This window comes from Ictidomys tridecemlineatus, chromosome 9 (genome assembly GCF_052094955.1).
Source record: "Ictidomys tridecemlineatus isolate mIctTri1 chromosome 9, mIctTri1.hap1, whole genome shotgun sequence".
Lineage (NCBI taxonomy): Eukaryota > Metazoa > Chordata > Mammalia > Rodentia > Sciuridae > Ictidomys > Ictidomys tridecemlineatus.
In genome coordinates this window covers 100,197,570-100,223,114 of record NC_135485.1, presented here as the reverse complement: position 1 = coordinate 100,223,114, position 25,545 = coordinate 100,197,570, and the positions used below count along the sequence as shown (strand labels likewise).

General features: G+C 32.2%; 1 protein-coding gene across 1 annotated transcript in view; it reads right to left on the bottom strand.

Moving 5' to 3' along the window:
* Positions 1–25,545, bottom strand: part of Slc9b1 (solute carrier family 9 member B1) — an 86,969-nt gene that overhangs the window by 30,604 nt on the left and 30,820 nt on the right. Inside the window, exons 4-6 of the mRNA XM_078021868.1 lie at positions 20,071–20,241; positions 18,577–18,719; positions 17,393–17,520 (exon numbers count right to left, since the gene is read on the bottom strand). Of these exons, the coding sequence (XP_077877994.1) occupies positions 17,393–17,520; positions 18,577–18,719; positions 20,071–20,241 (442 nt within the window). The remainder of the gene's footprint in view (positions 1–17,392; positions 17,521–18,576; positions 18,720–20,070; positions 20,242–25,545) is intronic.

Genomic DNA, 25,545 nt, shown 5'->3' with positions numbered 1-25,545 from the left:
GGTTGGAGAGATAAAGTATACTAAAATCTTTAAAAGGTATAACCAAGAGCTGAAAAAGTACTTATAACAATTCTCTGATTAAAAGATCTCTCCAGGGCTGGGGATGTGGCTCAAGCGGTAGCACGTTTGCCTGGCATGTGCGGGGCGCTGGGTTCTATCCTCAGCACCACATAAAAATAAAATAAAGATGTTGTGTCCACTGAAAACTAAAAAATAAATATTAAAAAATTCTCTCTCTCTCTTAAAAAAAGAAATCTTTCTCTTTAAAAAAAAGAACTCTCCAAATATTATGTGGAACAAATTGTATAAAGACCTACCTAAAGACGTCAAGTAATTATTGTGAATTTAGTTAGACAAATGCCCTTAGCTTTTAGAGATGAATACTAAAGAACATAGGGATGAAATATCATCATGTTTGTAATTTACTTTCTTCATGAGCTGTTAAGACTAAGTTAAGGGTATTTGGGTCTTTATTATATTATTCTTTCTGCTCTTCTACATGGTTGAAATATTTCACTAAAGAAGAAGACTTGTCTGAGATTATTACTTTCAAACATTAATGTTCAAATAATCTTGAAGATTTAGAATGCAAATAAATTATATAAGAATCTAGTTAAAATGAACATTCTGATTCACAAGACCTGGGGGGTTGGGTCCAAGGTTCTATATTTCCTATAGGCTTTTAGGTAATAACTAGTGTTGCTGTCCAAAAACCATATATAGTGCAGCCAGAAACAAATAGTTAGAAAAATTCAGAAGACCAACTTCCAAAGGGAAAGAAAGAGATTACCTAAAAAGAGGAATTAAAAATTAGTTTGATAACAAATTTCTCATGGGCAAAATTAATGCAAAGAGATAACTGTTATATCTAAAATAACAGTTATCTCTTTGCATTATATATAAAAAAATTTTGAACTACAATCAATAATCAGTTATATAAAAGCTATTTTCAGATATTCAAAAGACAAAAGTATCACCTAATGATCAGTTTTAAAGCAACTAGGAGATGAACTCATTAGGAAGAAAATTTAGTATAAAAAATATATATCTGAAAGAAGGATAAAGGCAGTATAGTTTAGACTGGGGGGCTTTAAGCTGAGTCATAGTTGTGGCTTCAAATCTCATTTCTACCTTATTAGTTATTTGACCATAGGAGAATCACATTATATCTTTTTTGCTTTATTTACATGAAAACAGGAATAATAATAGCATGTACTTTTTGTCAGGATTAAGTAAATTAATAATGATCAAATATTTCAAATATCTGACATATGGCAAGCATTATATAAATAATTGCAATGATGATGATTATAATTATTATTGTTATTATTATTTTGGGGATGCTAAGAATGGAACCCAGGACACTTGCACATACTAGGCAAGTTCTCTACCAGTGAGACACATCCCCAGCTCATGAGTATGATGGTGATGATTATATAAAACAGAATGAGCATCAAAACTTACTGCTAATCTATAAAAAATTTAGCTGTAAAGAAACCTTTACAATAATCTTAGACTAAAATTCTAGATTATATCAACTGGTGGGAGAATGAAATAGTAGAAATAAGTGAAAACATGTTTTAAACTTATATATGTTTTCCAAAATTGTGTGTTATTCCTGAGAAAATGGGTTTCTAGTTTCTAAATATTAAAGGAATAAAACAAAGTTCAACAAACAAAATGCTGTTAGTCCATGAAAAAGTAAGAAAAGTAAAAAAAAAAATGTAAAAGAAAGCATAACTGAAAAAATTGAAATGAAATTGGCCTACAGTGAATTCAAGGGACAAGTTATAAGACAATCTCTCTGAATTTTTTTTTTAAAAGGTAGCAGAATACAACAGTCACTAATATGCCATTATGTAAAAATGAGAGTGTGTAACCAATGTGATTCTGCAATTTGTAATTGGGGTAAAAATGGGAGTTCATAACCCAATTGAGTCAAATATATGAAAGATGATATATCATGAGCTTTGTAATATTTTGAACAACCAATAAAAAAATAAAAATAAAAAAAAAGTTAAAAAAATTAGCTCTGAGTTGTTATTGTGCATATAATGGTGGGAGGGAAACAAAAAGTGATTTAGGTACTACCCATATATATGTATCTAAAATTATACACATATACATATATACCTATACACATAAAACCAAATGGTACAGGAAAGTTGAAAAGTATGAATTCTAAATTTGATTTATTTCATGAATGAATGTTTGACTTTAGAAAATCAATGTAACTCACTATAATGAATCAAACAGAAAATTTGTATCATCATCTTATAGAAGCAAAATGTAAGAATAAAAGGAAACTTTAAAAATTTACTTGAATTAGAAATAAGTGATGAAAGGGGAAGGGAGAGGAAGGGGGGAAAGGAAGGACAGTAGAATGAAATAGACATTATTATTGCTGTGTGTATATACGTGACTGCATGACCAATGTGATTCTGCAACCTGTACACTCAGAATAATGAGAAATTATATCCCATCTGATTCAAATGTATAATATGTCAAGGTCATTGTACTGTCATGTGTAATTTATTAAAACAAAAAAATTTAATTGAATTAAAAAGTTAGTATAGAAAGGCTTTTGGAAACAGAAACAATATAAAAAGAAATAAATCATATTTCTAAATACCAGCAACAAATTATATAATGAAAAATTAAATTACTATTTATAATAGCACCCAAACTGTCAATTACCTAGGAATAAGTGTAATATTTGCAAGACACATAGGAAAAAGAACCTTAAAAAAATTAGAGAAAAGTTTAAGAAATGGTGATAGATAGACCATAAACTGAATGATTCAATATTGTAAATGGGTCAATCATCCCTCAAATGACCTATATACTTAACATAATTTCAATCAAATACTATTTTTCTGGCAGAAATAGACAAATTGATTCTAACTTATATGGAAATATAAAGGACTATGAATAGTGAAGATACTCTATTTTTTTTTAACAACAGGGATTGAACCCTGAGGTGCTTAAACACATCCTCAGCCATTTTTATTTTTTATTTTCAGGCCCTACTTAGGGCTTCACTAAGTTGCTGAGACTGGGCTTTGACCATGTGATCCTCCTGCCTCAGCCTTTCAAGCCAATGAGATTACAGACATGCACCACTGCACCGGTTGAGAAGACACGTTTGAAGATCATAAAAGTGATAGTTCTGTTGTATAAGAATTATTATAAAGTTACCATAATTAAGGCAGAGGATAGAAAAATAGACTATTGGGTAAGAAGAGTCTAAAAACAGACCTATACATATGTGGAAAGTCAATTTATGACAAATGTGACACTAAGAATAATCGAAATGGGGAGAATAATTCTTTAGTCAATGGTGTTAGGTTAACTGGATATTCATGGAGGGTAGGGATTTGGCCCTACCTCATATCAAAAACAGAAAGTCAATTTAAGATAGACTGTAGATTTAAATGTGAAAGATAAAACAGTAAAATTTCCAGAACATTTTTTTTCTCCCAGTACTGGGGGTTAAACCTAGAGCCTCACACATGCTATACAAATGCTTTACCAGAGAGCTACATTCCCAACCCTTTATAAATTTATTCTGTGCCAGGATTTTTTTCAGTTACTGAGGCTGGCCTCAAATTTGTAATCTTCCTGCCTCAGCCTCCCAAGTAACTGGGATTACAGACTTGTGCCAATATACTCAGCTCTAAAAGATGATATAGAAGAATATTTTTTGAATTTGGGGATAAGGAATGATTTTGTAAATATGACACAAAAATTGTAATTGGAAAACTGATGAATTATACTATATTAAAACTAAAATTTTCTATCATTAAATGAGAATGAAAGAGAAGTTGCAGAATGGAAGATATTTATAACATTTTTCACCAAAAAAATGTACCTAGAATATCTTAATTACTTCTACAAATGAATGGAAAAAACAATCAAGACTCCATTACAAATATAGGAAATAAATTGGAACCAACATTTTTCAGCCTCATTGGAAATCAGGAAAATACAAATAAAAATCCCAAAGAAATAACATAGTCATTAGAATGGCTTAAAAATTTTAAAAAAGACTATAATGATTCCAAAGTTGGTGGGAATGTTGAATAACAGAAATTCTCATCAACTACTGATGAGAGTATAAATTAGGAATATCAAAAATATATGACAAGCTACCTATAGAACTACATATTTTCCATATGAATCAACATTTCCTTTCTATGTCTATAGAAAACTGTGTACATGTATACCAAGATCTATACACTAGAATATTCATAATATATAAATTGAAAATAGAATAAGTAAATAAACTTTAGCATATTCATACAATGACATATTATACAACAATGAAAATGAATGAATACATTAATACACAATAACATGGTTCAATCTCAAACATAATGTTGAGTGAAACAAACTAGTCACAAAAGAATAAACACTGCATGATTTCATTTATATAAAACAAAATTAGAAACAAACTAAACTATACTATTAAAAGTTAGTGAAGTGATTATCTGTGTGGAGGAGATAGGTGATTGTGAGGCATGTGATAACGGCAGGTCTGGGGTTCTAGCAATGTTCTATTGCTTTATCTGTGTGGTGGTTATGTAAATAGTTATCTTTTAATTATGCAATGAACTGTATTACACATTTATGTACATTGTACTTGTCTGAACATTAAGTTATATTTCAATAAAAATTTTAACAATTTAATAGGAAAAGCAATCATGAAATTCATCTGGAAAAATGAAGAGACTCAGAATAGCTAAAGTAATCCTTAGCAGGAAGAGTGAAGCAGGTGGCATCACTATACCAGACCTTAAATAATAGAGCAATAGTCACAAAAATTGCAAGGTATTGGCAACATTAAACCAATGGTACAGAATAGAGGACACAGAGACAAACAAACCCACATAATACAGTTATTTTATATTAGACAGAGGCACCAAAAACATGCATTGGAGAAAGGATAGCTTCTTCAACAAATGGTGCTGGGGAAAATGAAAATCCACATGCAACAAAATGAAATTAAACCCCTATCTCTCACCATGCATAAAACTCAACTCAAAGTAGATCAAGGATCTAGGAATTGAACCAGAGATCCTGCGTCTAATAGAGAAAAAAGTAGGCCCAAATCTCTATCTTATCGGATTAGGCCTCTACTTCCTTAATAAGACTCCTATGGCACAAGAGTTAAAATCAAGAATCAATAAATGGGATGGATTCAAACTAAAAAGCTTCTTCTCAGCAAAAGAAACAATCAGTGAGGTGAATGAATAGAGAGCCTACAGCTTGGGAGAAAATTTTTACTAGCTGCACATCAGATAGTGCACTAATCTGTACGGTATAGAAAGAACTCAAAAAACTAAACACCAAAAAAACCAAATAACCCAATCAATAAATGGGCCAAACCAGAACAGACACTTCTCAGAAGGTGATATACAATCAATCAACAAATATATAAAAAATGTTAATCATCTCTAGCAATTAAAGAAATGTAAATCAAAACTAAGACATCATCTCACTCTAGACAGAATGGCAGCAGAGTAATGTTAATATTTGGCAAAGCATAATTCAAAATATATAAGCATTAAAATGAGAGAAAAGTAAACTTAATATTGATTTTTAAAAGTTTACCAGGAATATATAATAATCATAGATATTTGTGACATAATAACAGTTTTGAAATATACACAGCAAATTAGGCAGATTTTACAGCATGTTAAAGTATTAGAAGAAATGGAATAAGAATTTAAAATAAGCATAATAAACATATCAAGATAAGTAAGAACAATACTAAAATAAGGAATAAAAAATATAAAAAGTAAAAAGTTAAATATTTGGTATAGAAATGTCATTGAAATAAAGACCATAATAGTTCAAGTAGACTAGAATAATGAATACAGCTGAGGAATGGAGTAGTGGACTGAAAGATGAGATTGAGGAAAGGCAACTTTCCCACCCTGCAAAAAGCTGGAGAGGATAAAACATTTAAAAATGTACAAGATAAGGGATACAAAAAGACTAGTCAATGTGCCAATATACAGATCATAATAGCCCCAGGATTACAACTATATGAAATTAGAGAAGAGGGTATTTTGAGAAAATAGTAGGAAGTAAATTTTCCTTAAAGGAAAAGATGTTAGACTAAAAGGATCAAACAGGAGATTCAAGGAAAAACCCAATTCTAAATAATTTACTGTAATATTTAAAAATATCAAAGATGGAGGAAATTATAAAAGATCTCAGAGATAAATAATATCTACAAAAAGCAAGAACTAAAGTGATATCAGATTTTTCAACAGAAAGGCTAGATACAAGAAATAAAATAGGAATAATTTTAACATGCTGAAGGAAAATGACTTACATATAATTTTATTTTATTTTGGCACCAGGGATTAAACCCAGGGCTGCTTAACCAGGGAGCCACATTCTCAGCCCTTGTTATGTTTTATTTTTAGAAAGGGTCTCATTAAGTTGCTGAGGCTGGCTTTGAACTTGTGATCCTCCAAGCCACTGGGATTACAGGCATTGCCACCATTCACAGTAACATATAATTTTTAAATCAAATAGCCATCCAAATATGAAGGTTTAAGTTATTTTATGTTAAATAATTAATAGCTATTTGTTTATGGTTAATTGTAATTTATTATTCAATTTTAATTATTTGCAAGGACTCAGGGTTTCAAAAAATTGTCACATAAAGATCCACATTAACAATAATTTTGTTGAAAGTTCTCAAATAAGAGGATAAAGAAATTCAGAGGTTGCTTTAAGAAAGATACAAATTAAGGGTATTCAGTATCTTGATAATGTCTGTTAATTTTTACTTTAAAAAGAAAAAAGGGAGGGAGAACATAGCTCAGTTGGTAGAGTGCTTGCCTTGCATGCATAAGGCCCTGGGCTCAATCCCCAGCTCCACAGGAAAAAAAAAAGTTTATTGCTAATATCAAAATGCTGGATGGTATCAATATGAAGGAGTTTGAAGCAGTGATAGCATAACAATAATGCATTAAAAGATGGAATAAACAGAAATGGCATGAGGAAAAAACAACTCAATCTCATTTATGATCTTAAAGGTAACATTATAAATATGAACAAATTAAATCTATTAATTTGTTAAAATAATATAAAAGGATGACTATACAAGTGAAAACATGAATACTTCTACACTAGGAAAATTTGCCAATGTAATTTATTACATTATCAAATTGAAAGGATGAAACTGTACCAAAATTAAAACAGACTCTGTTGTCAAGCAAACACATGAAATATTAACCTAATAAATAGCATCTGTCACCATCCTATACTAAACATATAGATGATAAGTATTATAAGTATTCTCATTAATATCTTTTAAAAAGATAGAGATCTTTTCTTCCTTCAGCACTAATATTAAATATTGAAGTGGAAGTTCCACCCAACATAATACAATAGAGACAGCAGTATAAATATTGGTAAGAAAAAGACAGAAATTTAATTATATGAAGGTGGGATGTTCATATAAGAAATAATCTGATAACTACCATGGGTAGCAAGGCAAGTCATATGAAAGAGCAAATTTTAAAATTCAGAGGTAGGATATCTGCTTATTTCCATGAGAGAACATAGTTCTGTAATCACTCTAGTGCTGAAAGTATCTAAAAAAGCAGAGAAGATACAGGAAACAACTATTTTCAGACATTGGGCAATAGACTGCATAAGAAATGTAAACAGAAAAACAAGTGCAGTCAACTTTACTATTGCTCAGACTTTCTGCTTCCAAGCAATTTTAAAGCTGTGGTAGAAGGAAACTAGAGCCGGTTATCTTGCTAAGTTGAGGAGACAAAGAATAGAGTTTGGAGAAGCAAAACATCTAAAATTTTACAAAATTTTAAGGCAAAGTACTTGAGAGAGTGTGCTACAAAAAGAGAGTTCCAGAAATTTACAGAACCAGAAAGGGATGAAAAATCTTTTGAGTTTCCACCAGCAGGAGTGGAGAAATAATGAAAAATGATTTTCAGTTCATTGAAAAGATTGTGGAAAGAGTAAAAAAAAATCAAAGAAGAGATGAGGAAAATAGAAAACAGTAAGATGGCAGATTTAAACCAAATAAAATTGATAATTTTATTAAATATAAAAGTGTAAATGCTCTAATTAAAAGACAGAGCTTGCCAGACTTAATTAGGAAACCCACTCTTATATAGTAATAAGAATCACACTTTCATACATAAACATAAATTACATTTCTATGGAACAGCAATGAATAATTGGAAAGTAAACTAGAAAGCAATACACTATATAAGAATATAAAAAACATAGACTACTTAGGAATAAATTTAATAAAATATGTATAAGACCTGTATGATGAAATCATAAAATTACAAGAGAAATTAATGCTCAAATAAATTGATTTTACCATATTCATATTAAAACTCCTAATATTGTGTAAATCAACTATTTTCAAATTGATCTGTAGATTTAACCCCATCACAGTAAAAATCCAAGCTTTTTTCATTTGTAAAACTTAACCTTACCTAAAATGTATATTAAAATTAAAAGAACTGAGAATCAACAATCCAATCTTGAAAAATAACAAATTTAGAGAGCTTAAATTGCCTAATATCAAGATTTACTTTAAAGAAATAGTACCAAGAAATGTGATACTGGATCTTCCAACATGGCGGCGGGCGCGGAGAGATCAAGTCTCTGACCTCTTCAGCTGTGCAAGCATAGGGAGTCGTAAACAGCCTAATTCTGTTTGCTCAGGATCACTAGGCAATGCTGAACTGACGTGGATCTGGGGCGAGCTGTTTGGGCCTCTCAGAACACACACTGAACCTGGATCGGCTGAATTCAAGCTCCCGTTCGCCTGCTTCCCGCAGACAAACAGCTGTGACTCAGCACTAATCCATCCGGCTGAAACAACCGGTCAGCCCTTCTGATCCTACGGAGGTAAATGCCAACCGAGCCTTCATAGGTAGTGGCCACAGGTTTGAAACGGGGCTTGGGAGAGACAGTAAGGACCCACCCGTTGCATTGGTCACCCGGCAAAGGGAAATGAACTGTCGCCATTTGCAAGAGATACCACCATGGCAGACAACTGACGTCATCAGACTGTGGCGGAGGAGATAACTTCATTGAAACCTGCGGCTACAGCATCAAATAAATTTATAGGAGTAAACAGTAACTCAGCAGTCAAACAGAACAAGAAGTAACATGAGCAGCTTCAAAAAGCAAGGAAGAAAAGGAGTACAAACAATGCAGGACAGCCTAAATATTCAGGAGGACTTAGAGTCATCAGAAAAATGGTCATATAAAGAACTCAAGGAACACCTTAGACAGATGGAATGGAACCTTAAAGAGGATACGAGACAGCAAATTCAAGCAGCGAAAGAACACATTGAGAATGTATTACACAAACAGATAAAAGAAGAAGTTAAGCACCTTTATCAGGAGATAGAGATTATAAAAAAGAATCAAACCATAATCTTAGAAATGAAGGAAACTATAAACCAAATTAAAAACTCAATTGAGAGTATCACTAACAGAGTGGAGCAAGTAGAAGCCAGAACGTCAGATAATGAAGACAAATTATTTCATCTTGAAAAGAGTCTAGCCAACTCAGAAAGGCTGGTAAAAAATCACGAGAAAAACATCCAAGAGTTATGGGATAACATAAAAAAGCCAAACTTACGAGTCATCGGGATAGAAGAAGGTACAGAGATTCAAACCAAGGGAATGAGTAACCTGCTGAATGAAATAATTACAGAAAACTTTCCAGAAATAAAAAAGGAAACAGATATACAAATTGAAGATGCATACAGGACACCGAGCACACAAAATCACAGTAGACCAACGCCAAGACACATTGTTATGAAGATATCCAATATACAGAACAAAGAGAAAATATTAAAAGCTACAAGAGAAAGGAGACAGATTACATTCAGGGGTAAACCAATAAGGTTAACAACGGATCATAACAGACACTGAAAGCAAGAAGGTCATGGAACAATGTATTTCAAACACTGAAAGACAATGGATGCCAACCAAGAATTCTGTATCCAGCAAAATTAAGCTTCAGGTATGACAACGAAATAAAAATCTTTCATGATAAACAAAAGTTAAAAGAATTTGCAGCCAGAAAACCAGCATTGCAAAGCATTTTGAGCAAAACACTACACGAGGAAGAAATGAAAAACAATAACCAAAACCATCAGAGGGAAGTGCCTCGGTAAAGACAGAGGGCGAGGGGAAAAATAATCATGGAGAAACAAACTAAATTTTTTTTTTTAAAAAAAGGGATAAATAATCAAACATGGATGGAAGTACAAACCATATATCAATAGTAACTCTGAATGTTAATGGCTTAAACTCTCCAATAAAGCGACATAGGCTGATATCATGGATTAAAAAACAAATCCAACAATATGCTGCCTCCAGGAGACACATCTGATTGGAAAAGACATACACAGGCTGAAGGTGAAAGGATGGGAAAAAATATACCACGCACACGGTCCTCGTAAGCAAGCAGGGGTGGCCATCCTCATATCGAATAAAATCGACTTCAAGACTAAGTTAATCAAAAGGGATAAAGAAGGACATTATATACTGTTAAAAGGAACCATTCACCAACAAGACATAACAATTATCAATATTTATGCACCTAATAATGGCGCTGCGACATTCATAAAACAAATTCTCCCCAAGTTCAAGAATCAAATAGACCACAATACAATAATTATGGGTGACTTCAACACACCTCTCTCACCATTGGACAGATCCTCCAAACAAAAGTTGAATAAGGAAACTATAGAACTCAATACCACAATCAATAACCTAGACTTAACTGACATATATAGAATATATCAACCATCATCAAATGAATATACTTTTTTCTCAGCAGCATATGGATCCTTCTCAAAAATAGACCATATATTATGCCACAGGGCAACCCTCAGTAAATATAAAGGGGTGGAGATAATACCATGCATTTTATCTGATCATAATGGAATGAAACTGGAAATCAATTATAAAAGAAGGAAGGAAAAATCCTACATCACATGGAAAATGAACAATATGTTACTGAATGATCAATGGGTTACAGAAGACATAAAGGAGGAAATCAAAAAATTCTTAGAGATAAATGAAAATACAGACACAACATATCGGAATCTATGGGACACAATGAAAGCAGTTTTAAGAGGAAAATTCATCGCCTGGTGGTCATTCCTCAAAAAAAGAAAAAACCAACAAATAAATGAGCTCACACTTCATCTCAAAGCCCTAGAAAAGGAAGAGCAAAACAACAGCAAATGTAGCAGAAGGCAAGAAATAATTAAAATCAGAGCGGAAATTAATGAAATTGAAACAAAAGAAACTATTGAAAAAATTAACAAAACTAAAAGTTGGTTCTTTGAAAAAATAAATAAGATCGACAGACCTTTAGCCATGCTAACAAAGAGAAGAAGAGAGAGAACTCAAATTACTAACATACGGGATGAAAAAGGCAATATCACAACAGATGCTACAGAAATACAGAAGACAATTAGAAATTATTTTGAAAACCTATATTCCAATAAAATAGAAGATAGTGAAGACATCGATAAATTTCTTAAGTCATATGATTTGCCCAGACTGAATCAGGAGGATACACACAATTTGAACAGACCAATATCAATGGATGAAATTGAAGAAGCCATAAAAAGACTACCAACCAAGAAAAGCCCAGGACCGGATGGGTATACAGCGGAGTTTTACAAAACCTTTAAAGAAGAATTAATACCAATACTTTTCAAGTTATTTCAGGAAATAGAAAAAGAGGGAGCTCTTCCAAATTCATTCTATGAGGCCAACATCACCCTGATTCCGGAACCAGTCAAAGACACCTCAAAGAAAGAAAACTACAGGCCAATATCTCTAATGAACCTAGATGCAAAAATCCTCAATAAAATTCTGGCGAATCGAATACAAAAACACATCAAAAAAATTGTGCACCATGATCAAGTAGGATTCATCCCTGGTATGCAAGGCTGGTTCAATATACGGAAATCAATAAATGTTATTCACCACATCAATAGACTTAAAGATAAGAACCATATGATCATCTCAATAGATGCAGAGAAAGCATTCGACAAAGTACAGCATCCCTTTATGTTCAAAACACTTGAAAAACTAGGGATAACAGGAACGTACCTTGACATTGTAAAAGCTATCTATGCTAAGCCTCAGGCTAGCATCATTCTGAATGGACAAAAGTTGAAGGCATTCCCTCTAAAATCTGGAACAAGACAGGGATGCCCTCTATCACCACTTCTATTCAATATAGTTCTCGAAACACTGGCCAGAGCAATTAGACAGACGAAAGAAATTAAAGGCATAAAAATAGGAAAAGAAGAACTTAAATTATCACTATTTGTAGATGACATGATTCTATACTTAGAAGACCCAAAAGGGTCTACAAAGAAACTACTAGAACTAATAAATGAATTCAGCAAAGTGGCAGGATATAAAATCAACACGCATAAATCAAAGGCATTTCTGTATATCAGCGACAAAACTTCTGAAACGGAAATGAGGAAAAGCACTCCATTCACAATATCCTCCAAAAAAATAAAATACTTGGGAATCAACCTAACAAAAGAGGTGAAAGATTTATACAATGAAAACTACAGAACCCTAAAAAGAGAAGTAGAAGAAGATCTTAGAAGATGGAAAAATATACCCTGTTCATGGATAAGCAGAACTAACATTATCAAAATGGCGATATTACCAAAAGTTCTCTATAGGTTTAATGCAATGCCAATCAAAATCCCAATGGCATTTCTTGAAGAAATAGATAAAGCAATCATGAAATTCATATGGAAAAATAAAAGACCCAGAATAGCAAAAGCAATTTTAAGCAGGAAGTGTGAATCAGGCGGTATAGCGATACCAGATTTCAAACTATATTACAGAGCAATAGTGACAAAAACAGCATGGTACTGGTACCAAAACAGGCGAGTGGACCAATGGTATAGAATAGAGGACACAGAGACTAATCCACAAAGTTACAACTATCTTATATTTGATAAAGGGGCTAAAAGCATGCAATGGAGGAAGGATAGCATCTTCAACAAATGGTGTTGGGAAAACTGGAAATCCATATGCAAAAAAATGAAACTGAATCCCTTCCTCTCGCCATGCACAAAAGTTAACTCTAAATGGATCAAGGAGCTTGATATCAAATCAGAGACTCTGCGTCTGATAGAAGAAAAAGTTGGCTCCGATCTACATATTGTGGGGTCGGGCTCCAAATTCCTTAATAGGACACCCATAGCACAAGAGTTAATAACAAGAATCAACAAATGGGACTTACTTAAACTAAAAAGTTTTTTCTCAGCAAGAGAAACAATAAGAGAGGTAAATAGGGAGCCTACATCCTGGGAACAAATTTTTACTCCTCACACTTCAGATAGAGCCCTAATATCCAGAGTATACAAAGAACTCAAAAAATTAGACAATAAGATAACAAATAACCCAATCAACAAATGGGCCAAGGATCTGAACAGACACTTCTCAGAGGAGGATATACAATCAATCAACAAGTACATGAAAAAATGCTCACCATCTCTAGCAGTCAGAGAAATGCAAATCAAAACCACCCTAAGATACCATCTCACTCCAGTAAGATTGGCAGCCACTATGAAGTCAAACAACAACAAGTGCTGGCGAGGATGTGGAGAAAAGGGTACTCTTGTACACTGCTGGTGGGACTGCAAATTGGTGCGGCCAATTTGGAAAGCAGTTTGGAGATTCCTGGGAAAGCTGGGAATGGAACCACCACTTGACCCTGCTATTGCCCTTCTCGGACTATTCCCTGAAGACCTTAAAAGAGCATGCTACAGGGATGCTGCCATATCGATGTTCATAGCAGCACAATTCACAATAGCTAGACTGTGGAACCAACCAAGATGCCCTTCAATGGATGAATGGATAAAAAAAATGTGGCATCTATACACAATGGAGTACTATGCAGCAATAAAAAATGACAAAATCATAGAATTTGCAGGGAAATGGATGGCACTAGAGCAGATTATGCTTAGTGAAGCTAGTCAATCCCTAAAAAACAAATACCAAATGTCTTCTTTGATATAATGAGAGCAACTATGAACAGAGCAAGGAGGAAGAGCAGGAAGAAAAGACTAACATTTAACAGAGTCATGAGATGGGAGGGAAAGGGAGAGAAAAGGGAAATTGCATGGAAATGAAGGGAGACCCTCATTGCTATACAAAATTACATATAAGAGGTTGTGAGGGGAATGGGAAAATAAACAAGGAGAGTAATGAATTACAGTAGATGGGGTAGAGAGAGAAGAAGGGAGGGGAGGGGAGGGGAGGGGGGATAGTAGGGGATAGGAAAGTTAGCAGAATACAACAATTACTAATTGGGCATTATGTAAAATTGTGGATGTATAACCGACGTGATTCTGCAATCTGCATTTGGGGTAAAATTGGGAGTTCATAACCCACTTCAATCTAATGTATGAAATATGATATGTCAAGAGCTTTGTAATGTTGTGAACAACCAATAAAAAAAACAAAAAATTAAAAAAAAATAAAAAAATAAAAATGATTTTTGATGAAAAATTAAAAAAAAAAAGAACAAAGAAATGTGATACTGATATAAGTCTAGACATTTTAGATCAATGGGATAGAAATAAGTCCATCTACGTATAATCAATTAAGTTTTCACTAGAAGTGCTAAAATAATAAATGAGGAAGTCATTATAACAACTTCATAGCATTTTAGGAAAAATGAATCTTGACTCTTATCTCATGGCATCCAATGAAAGTTGTCTGTAAATGGGTAATACACTTAAGTTTAAAAGCTTGTATTATGAAACTTTCAGAAGAAAGTATAAAAATTAACATAACTTTTGTTGAGGATGGCAAGTTTTTTAAAATAGCCCAAACCATAAAAGAAAAACTAATAAAATATAAATCAAAATTTAAATCTTCTCTTGAAACACTATTAAAAAAATGAAAGGATATTAGGGAAATGTTAAAAAATCATAATTTGGTAGAAGGAATAAATTAAAAAGTTATGATGGACTATACTAATGACTAATCCTAAAGTGGATATTACATCTCCCCATAAAAATGATAACTATGTGAGGTAATGCATATTTTCATTAGATTTAATCATTACATAATGCATACATATTCCAAAATATTATATTATACTGGATTAAGACTTATAATTTTATCTGTCAATTTAAAATAAACACATTTTGGGAAAAAGAAAATACCTCTCTATCATCAAAAGTATTACTAAAAGAATTTTTTTTTTTTTTTTTTTTTTGCTGGGCATGGTGGTACACACCTCTAAGCCCAGTTGCTCAGGAGACTGAGGCAGGAGGATCTCAAGTTCAAAGCCAGCCTCAGCAAAAGTGAGGAAGCAACTCAATGAGACCCTGTCTCTAAATAAAATACAAAATAGGACTGGGGATTTGGCTCAGTGACCCTGAGTTCAATTTCTAGTACCCCCCAAAAAATATACTTTTTAAAAATATGCATTTTATGTTGAAGTCTTTAGTTCATTAGACATGTACTATGAAGCAAAAAAAAAAAAAATAACAATACCCTAATTTTTCTCAAATAATATTCCAGTTATCCCAATATACTTTTTAACTAAAGCTTCCTTATCTTGACTTGAAATGCCACCTTTATCAAAAGTGCTACATACATATTCATAGTCTTAGTACAAGGTTGAGAATGTGAACCCTGAAGTCATGCTACAAGGTAATTTCAGTTACTTACAAAGTTAAGTGATATATTTAACCATTCTCTAAGTTTTCTAGTTTGGAATAATGTGAGATTAAAATGAGCATTACAAAGATGAATTAATATGTGCAAAGCTCACAGAAGATTGCATAGCACATGGTAAGGACTCAAAAATGATAATTGTTGTCACATAATTTGAAACAGTAACAAAACTTCAGATGAACACTTTTGGGTTTTGAGGATTAGACATCTACCTCATAAGATATGATCCTCTACTTTGATGTGATGTTCCCACTTAGAGCTCTCGGTATGTGTCTCCTATAGTTAAAGGAATATAGGGGACTTGAGTTATGGACTTGAAAATAAATGGCTTGGAGATAGATTTGAAATCATTACAATATAAGAGAAGAATCAGAGTCAGAATAAGAAAAAAAAGAGGGTCTGATACTAGGTCTTAAATCATTTCAATATTTAATGAATAGAAGAAAAAGGAGAACTAGAAAAGAAAGAAATTTTGCCTTCCTACTTCCAGAACTGTGAGAAACAAATTTCTGTTAATTTAGTCAATTTATTTATATCGGTCACACATTTGAAGAAAAAAAATATATTAGACAATACACATATTAGACAAAAGGCTTTATATAAAAGTAATTTAAAACTCAACATGAAGATGAAGAACATAATTTTAAAAACTGGCAAAAGATTTGAACTGACACTTCATCAAAGAAGACATACAAATACTCTAGCACATAAAAAGATGCACAATGACAGTAGTTAGGTAAATATAAAATAAATCTGCAATAGGATATAACTGTACATTCTCTTAAAAACAGTAAAATTAAATAAACACTACCATTGGAGAGGATATGGATGCATTACAATTTCATATACTGATAGCATACTCAATGGGTACTTCACTTTCATCTGTAAAGTTCTAATTTTTCAAAAGGTAAATGCATTTGATTCAAATGTATGAAATGTCAAGATCATTGTATTGTCATGAGCAACTAATAAAACAACAACAACAAAAACAACAAAAAAGGTAAATGCAGGGTTGAAGGGTCCCAGCACTGCAAAAAAAAAAAAAAAAAAAAAAGAAATAAAAGATAAATGTATTTGGGCATTTAACAATACAAATTAATTTTAAAAATCCATTGGATTTGGCAATAAGAAAGTGTTTACAGATTTAAGGAATTAGGACAATCAGGTAGATGAATAGTAAAAAAAAGGCAGTTGGGGCATTGAATTTAGGGAGTTTTTATTTGTGTGTTTTAAAAAATGGGAGTTTTTAAAAATTACAAATATATAACTATAAAAATATCTCTCATATATATATACACATGCATATATATATACATACATATAGTATAGGAGGAAGAGGCCATTAGATAGGATAAAATATACAAATACATTATAATACAGAAAAGAAAGAATAAATTGATGAAGTGGATTACCATGGCACTACATATTTAAGAACTATGAATGTTTGTCAAATACATGATAGATTTGGGACATGGCTCTGTGTTTGGTCAACTGATTTCCAAGAATCATCTACTTTATGAAAACAAATTTTAATGAAGATCTTGTTTATACAATATTTTGAATATTTCAATAGTTTTGAACCAACCATCATTAACTGTGTATTTTCATAGGCAAAAAAGAAAAAAATTACCCTAATAGAAATCCCCATTGCCAAGGAAACTGCATAATGAAGTGGGAAAAAACAGCAACTGCACATGCCTCTGAGATGCATGGACCGAAAGACAATCTTAAACAAACAGTTTTCAAATGTCGTAAAGCCTGAAATATAGAGTAATATTTGAGTAAACTTACAAAGGTCAAAAAGGAAAGTATTAAGCAAACATTGAATTAGAGAGTTTTTTGAGTAATAAACTTTTACTATACTGCATCTTATTTGGCCAGATCATTCTATTGGGCTTGAAACTCTAATATAGCTAATTTTATATATCATCATACATTGGATAATAAATAATTTCATGCTTTATAAAATATTGTTTATTTTATAATTAAGTATCTAATCTTTCTAACTGCCCAATTTTCCTAATATTTGATAGAATGATAATATCCTATGGGTGTTTTCCATTAATTACCATTTAGCAATTAACTATTTGATTAAATTAATATTTACAAATAGAACACACCAAAATGCCAAAAAAATAACTTAAGTTTATAATTAATTTTAAAAAGGAGAACTTTTCAATTTTCTCAGGGGTTCAAATTTTCTATTGGAAAATAAAATTATCACTGACTATAATTATTTATGCTTATGGGATAATATTTCCATTAAACATATACATTTTCCACATTTATTTGAGTTGCTATTATGTGCATGTATAGTCATCCTCTTAAAGTGAAAAAGGTTTATGATCCCCATATTATAATATTTTATGAAATAATTTTAAAATGTGCTTTTACAACAAAACAGGAACATACTCTATGGAGAAAAAGTCATGAAACAAATATATTATTGAATTCTTAATCTCCTTAAAAAAAAGAATCATTTTATAGGGTGACCTTTTCTTTATTAACTGAAAAGTAAATAGTTCTCCATAGAAGAGCCTCCCAAGTAATATACAAGTGCTGCATAAGAGACATTTCTCTGTGTAAATAATTATAGATGCTCCCCAATAGAGACCATACACTGCAATGATCTCTCTTCATATTGGTAATAATGATAACTAGAAATAGAAATTAAGATGCCAGTACTTTTGCAAAGTCTTTGTTCTTTATCTTAGTTTGCTCTATTTGGAACAGCTATTACAAAAATTCTGTCTCTTTTTCTTTCCTACCAGCCTCTAATATTTGAAATAATTCAAGATACATTTGAAAATCTACCTGTGGATCAAGTCCAAGCCCAGCTCGTATTAGGATAATGGTAAGGGCAGTGTTTCTTAAAGTTGCAGACCATGTGTTATGTACGTGGACATGTTTGCCAATGAATGGAATATTCCTGATCATAAAACCAGCCAGTAACATCCCTAAAAAAAGAAAGGAAGAACATAAAGCATGTCTGGTTTAGTTCAATTATCCAAGAGAGAAAAACAAACACTCCCCTCTTTAAAAACATGTCTCTTTTTACTTTGCATAAAGAGCAGGTTATATACAAAAAGAGGAGACAGCATGAATAAAGTAATGAAGATAAGAAACAACACGTCTAAATGTGATATAAGTAATTCATTGTTACTGGATCATAAAGGACAGATAGGAATGGAAGAAGGAGCTGGAGGGGCCAGATCATGGAAAGTTTCCCTTTGGCCAGAATAAAGCACCACAGGAAGATTTTAAGCAGGAAGTGATTGATACATTATAGTTTTAATGATTTAGACAGGGATAAAACTGGAGACAAAAGTCTGTTAAAAGATTCTGCCATAGTCCATGCAAAAGACAGAAACAGCCTAAGTTATAGAGAAAACAAGTTTTTGGAAGGAGGAAAAAGATTCAATAAATACTTAGAGGGTCCTCTCTAAGGGTATTATGAACCTAGAAAATGCATTAGATATAAGATATAGAGATAATCTCTGCTGATAGTATATTGAATATTTAGATGTATTGATTACTTAGAAAATAAGAGATATTTCTGTGTTTTCTGTTTTCTTTTTTGGGTACCAGGGATTAAGCTCAGGGGCACTTCACCACTGAGCCACATCTCCAGCCCTATTTTGTATTTTATTTAGAGACAGAGTTTCACTGAGTTGCTTAGTGCTCTCCTTCTGCTGAGGCTGGCTTTGAATTCGAGATCCTCCTGTCTTAGCCTCCCAAGCCACTGGCATTACAGGCATGTGCCACTGCACCCAGTGATGTGAGACATTTCTGATAAAAATTCTTCCACTAATTTTATTCTGTTCAGCTGGAGAGTTACAGAACACTGGTGATGAAGAAACAGTGCATAATGCAGGTGAGGAATCCATAAATATACATAGTGCTGATGACCAAACAGCTTACTCAAAAATCATAGACCTTTTGGTGCCCTAGTCAGTATATTATTTGAATCTTGTATTCAAGTTACATGACACAAAAACTCAGTCTTTTCTATATTTTTCTTTTTTATAATATATTTAAAATTAAGAAAAAATTACTTATGAAATAATGGAGCAACAAGAATCATGTAGTGAGGATATTTAAATTATTTTTAAAATAATTTTTTTGGAAAAAAGACATATATATATATATATATATACACATGGATACACATATACAATAAATACATACACAGAGAAGCTGCACAGATTATATTAAATTGAAATATTTCTGAATCATATCTAGTCCAATTAGAAAATGTTCAAAATTCACAGTCAATAATGAACAAGAGAGAGCTAATTAAATACTTACCAAGAAGGGGTGGAAGTGGAGGCACTGAAGGTATTTTAATGATTTCCAAAAATTTCCCCCCAAGAAAGGCACTACAAAAAATAATTATTAGTCCAAATAAATTTCCATCAGGAAGAGCTTCAGAGCCTGAGAATGTCCAGGTTAAACACCACAGCATAAAGAGTATAACTCCTGAAATATAAAAAAAAGCATCTACATATCTTTATAGACATAGCTGTACATAAACAAAAGATGAATTCAATAATAGCCAGTTCTATATAACAATCCATAGTATAAAATAATATTGCTTACTAGTATTACTGAAGAGACATCTACTTAAGATATATTCCAAAGAACCTGTTAATTTATGAAACAAGCTTTAAACAATGCATTTTTAATTTAAAAAGACACTTGTACAACTTTAAGTGATAAATGATAAATGTCTTAAGACAGGATTATCCTAATTAAACATCATGCAGTATATTTAAATATTGAAACATCACATGGTACCCCATTAATATGTACAAATTCTGTTTAATGTATCCTTTAAAAATGAATTTAATGTAAGTAAAAAAAAAGGAAAGAAAAAATTCCATGTGAATTCTTTAAAGTGCTAAAACATGTAATATCTGACATTTTAAAAAGTATCATGGCAATATGAGATATTCTGAATTTTGTGCTTCAGAATAAGATGATGATTGGCCATGACATTAAATCTCAACTTTATTGAAGATCACAATGGCAAGGTGCCAATTTTTTAACATGAGCAGACTAAATCTTTGTACTGAAAGTAACTCAGTTGATATTTGATCTAAGTGTATTAGGGAGGGTAAGGCCTGGAAAAAGTGCACCTGGACTTGTGAAAAATAAATATAAAGTACCTTATGTGTAGGAAATATTGGTAGACAGAGTGAGTAGAATAAGGTTATATACATCTTGTTTCTGGCAAATACATACAAATAAATACAATAGTCCAGAGGTTTCCATAAAGGAAAGATAGTTATACTGTAAATTTCTACCTACCTTCATTTATTATGAATCATAATTTTTGGTGATTTCCAGGTTATTAAAACAGCGAAAGTGCATTTTTTTTTAGCTGTTAAGTCTTTTTTTGGTTACAGAAAAATGTCAATGTAAATGAGGAAGATTTTGACTTGCTCAAAGCAGGAAGCTAAAACTAAGATTATTGCCTCTTCCCCCGTATTGCCACCTAGAAAAAATGTGAACACCTAAAGGGCTAACGCTGTACTAAAAAATGAACTAAAAACTATTGTTCTACTGGCAAACTGAGGAGACCAGGCAGTTTGTTTTAGCTGGTTGCTAGATGGCAAAATCTCCTTTGAAAATTCATATATAAAATAGACCTTATAAAACTTATGTTTAGGGCTGGGTATGTGGCTCAAGCGGTAGCGCGCTCGCCTGGCACAGCTCAATTCCAGATGCTGGGTTGTGGAGGAGGGGGTGATAAAGGAATAATCTTTTAGGAGATTGGTTGGTAAAATTTTTCAGTAAAAGACATATAATTAAAAACTTCCTGGCACTGTGAACCATATGGTCTCTGTTACAAATATTCAACTTTGTCACTGTAACACAATAGACCTTTACAAAACAGGCAAGGGGCTGGATTTTGTTCCCCAGCTCCCTTAACAGCCTGAATCATACTGAATTATACTACCAATTATGAGGAGGCTGATCTGGGCAGAAAATTATTGTTAGGGCCCTATGATGATTCTTTAGCTTCTATTATTCCTAATATCTTTCTTCTAATAAGACTATAAAAAATTCTCTATCCCATGTATTTTTCCCATAATTTAATCATATTTCACAGAATTTTGCTAATTAGATATTTATTTAAATAAATAAGCACTTCCTTTAAAATTAATATATTTGTTATCTTGCTCAAGTTGAGAACAAACTAAATGAATAAGGGAGTGTGTTTTCTTTTTTTTCCAGATGGGGTCTTACTATATTGCTGAGACTGCTCTCTAATTCATAAACTCAAGGAATTATCCTGCCTCACTCTCCCACGTAGCTAAGAGTACAGGTGTAACCACCATGCCCTCCAGAGTCTTGATTAAGTGGAAAATGATGAGATGAAGAGAGAAGGGGAAATAAAATCAAAAACAGGCTTGTTCACCAGGGCAGATAGGGTACACATTATTTAGCTAAAACGAAATTATAGAAACACAAAACCGAATAAACATATCACCATGAAGAGAATTAAAGGAGAAAAGAAAGTGTTTTTACATCATCCTGAAAGCTTTAGGCTTTTAATGGTGGGCACCGATATCTACCATTAAAGAATCTTATAGAATAGTTTCACTGTCCTAAAAATCTTCTATGCTCTATGCATTCCTCCTGTCCCCAGTTCTTGGCATGCACTGATATTTTACTGTGTCCGTAGTTTTACTCATTATAGAATGTCGTATAGATGGAAAAACACAGAATATAGTCATTGCAGATTGGCTTCCTTCATTTGGCAATATGTATTCACATTTTCTTCATGATATTTCAAGGCTTGATAGCTCATTTATTTTTAGTGTTCAATAATATTTCACTATCTGGATGTCCCACAGTTGTTTATCCACCTACCCAATGAAGAATATTTTGATAGCTTCCAAGTTTTAGAAATTATGCTACAAAAATTCAGCTACAAACATCAGCTTAAAAACTTTTTGGCACATTTGGGTAAAAATAAATGAGTGTGATTATATGATGGGAGTAAATTTATTTTTGTAAGAAACTCAAATTGTCTTAAAAAGAGACTTAAACATTTTGCATTCCCACAGTAATAAAATGATAGTTCCTGTTACTCTGCATTCTCATTAGGATTTGGTATCAGTGTTTTGGATTTTGGCTATTCTAGTAGGTATGTAATAGTCGATTAGTATTTTTATTACTTTTGCTGTTTACTTTCTTTCCATGCTAGGGATCCAACCCAATGTCTCACACATGTGAGGGAATCTATTGTTCAAACTTGAAATTCTATAATGACCTATGATGTTGAACATTTTTGTATGTTTGTCATCTGTATATCTTGTGAGTTATCTTTTCCAGTATTTTACTTATTTTTAAAATGGGTTATTTTTTTCTTTATTGGTGAGTTTTAAGAGTTCTTTGGATAACAGTTTTGGATAACAGTCTCTTAATAGATGTATACATTGCAGATATTTTTCACCTAATCTATAGCTTGTCTTTTAATTCTCTTGAAAATGTACTCCATAGAGCAGAAAGGTTTCTTTTTTAGATTAAAAAAATATTAGAGCATTATAGTTATACTTAGTAGCAGTGTTCATTTTGGCAAAATCACACCTGCAAGGAATTTTATTTCAATTCCCATTTCCACTTCTTTTCCACCCCTTCTCCTTTCCACTATTCTCCTTCCTCTGCTCTGCTGCCTTCCTTTGCTTATTTATTTTTGATTGGTACTTCTACATATACATAAAGGTAAAATTACCTTTAGTACATTTATAGATGCATATAATATAATTTTGTTAAATTCATCCCATATTTTCTCCCCATTCCCATCTTCCTTCCTTATCATTCTCTACCTTCTACTCCACTGATCTTCCCTATATATCTGATTCCCCCACCCCACCACTTTCTTTCCCTTATTTTGCCCTAGCTTCCATATGTAAGAGGAAATATTTGACCCTTGATTTTTTGGAGTCTGTCTTATATCAGTTAGCATAATGTTTTCCACTTGCATTCATTTACTGTCAAAAGCCATTATTCATTCCTCTTTATGGCAGAGTAAAACTCCATTGTGTATGTATACCACATTTTTTTTTATCCATTCTTCTCTTCCAGGCATCTGGGCTCATTCCATGATTTGGCTATTGTGAACTATGCTGCTATAAACACTGAAGTGACTATATTGCTAAGTATGCTCATTTTGGTTCTTTTGGATAAATATCAAGCAATGGAATAACTCACAGAGCAGAAATTTTTAATGTTAAAGTCCGTCTCATAAATTTTTTTTCATGGAGGGAATCTTTGGTAATTGTATTTTAAAAAGTCATTGCCATATCCAGTGTCACCTAGATTTTCTCCAATGTCATTTTCTGTGAGTTTTGTGTTTTACACTCAGGTCTATAATCCATTTTGAAAGGTACAAAGTTTGTCTCTAGATTTTATTTTTTATTGCCCATGCATATCCATTTATTCTAGCACCATTTGCTGAAAAGACTATCTTTGGTTTTTTCCTGGTTCTCAGATTTTCTACATAGATAATCATGTCATTGTATTTCTTTTGTCTCCTTTTTCGAAGACCAGTTGACTATATTTATATGGGTCTATTTGTGGGCTTTTTGTTCTATTGATCTATTTGTCTAGTCTTTCACTTAAAAACTCACTGTGTTGATTACATAACTTCACAGTGTTAAGTCAGGTAATGTCAGTTTTATGACTTCTTTTTTGATATAAATTGGCACATTTTGGGTCTTTTTCTATATAAAATAGAACTGGTTAGCTGAAATTCACAAATAACTTTCTAGAATTTTTAATAGAATTGCACTGAATCTATTAAGTTGTGAATAACTGACATCTGACAATATTACATCTTTCATGAAAATGGAATATCTCTTCATTTATTTAGTTCTATCAGATTTATATAGTTTTCCTTACAGAAACTGTACATATTACACAAAAATTTTGTGTTGCTAATGTAAATGATACTATGTATTTTGAATAACTTTATTTTTTTATTTTTTTGTGCCTGGTTCTGAGGAGTGAACCCAGTGCCTCACACATGCTAGGCAAGCACTCCACCACTGAGCCACAGCTCCAGCCCTAATTCTGTGTTTTTAATTTCAAATTCTATTTGTTTATTGTGGTACATAGGAAAGCAAATGCCTTTTGAATATTAATCCTGCATTTTGCAACCTATTAGCTGTTCCAAAAGTTTTTTCCTGGTTCTCAGATTTTCTACATAGACAATCATGTCATCTGAACAGTTTTATTTCTTCCTTCTTAACATGTACAGTTTCTGTTTCCTTGCCTTGCTTTATTGCATTAGTAGGATTTCCAGTACAATGTTTAAATAGAGTGGTAAGAGTGGGCATCCTTGCCTACTTGATGATCTTAGAGGAAAAGCTTCTAGTTTCTCACCATTAAAAGTATCATGTTAGCTATAGGTTTTCAGTATTTTTTAAATCAAGGTAAAGAATATCTCCTTCTATTCTTAATTTAATGAGATTTTTAAAAGAAACCATGCATGGATGTTGAATTTTGTCAAAAACCTTTTATTCATCTATTGATAGAAAGATTTTTTTAGACTTTTTAAGACTACCAATGTAGTGGATTAATGTTGATTGATCTTCAAATGTTGAACCAATATTGCACATCTGGGAATAAATCCCACTTGGTCATAATGTGTAATACTTTTTATACATTATTTAATTCAATTTGCTAATATTTTGTTGAGCATTTTTACATCTATGTTCATTAGAGATACTCATCTATAGATATTGGTGTTATAATGTTTTTTCAGGTTTT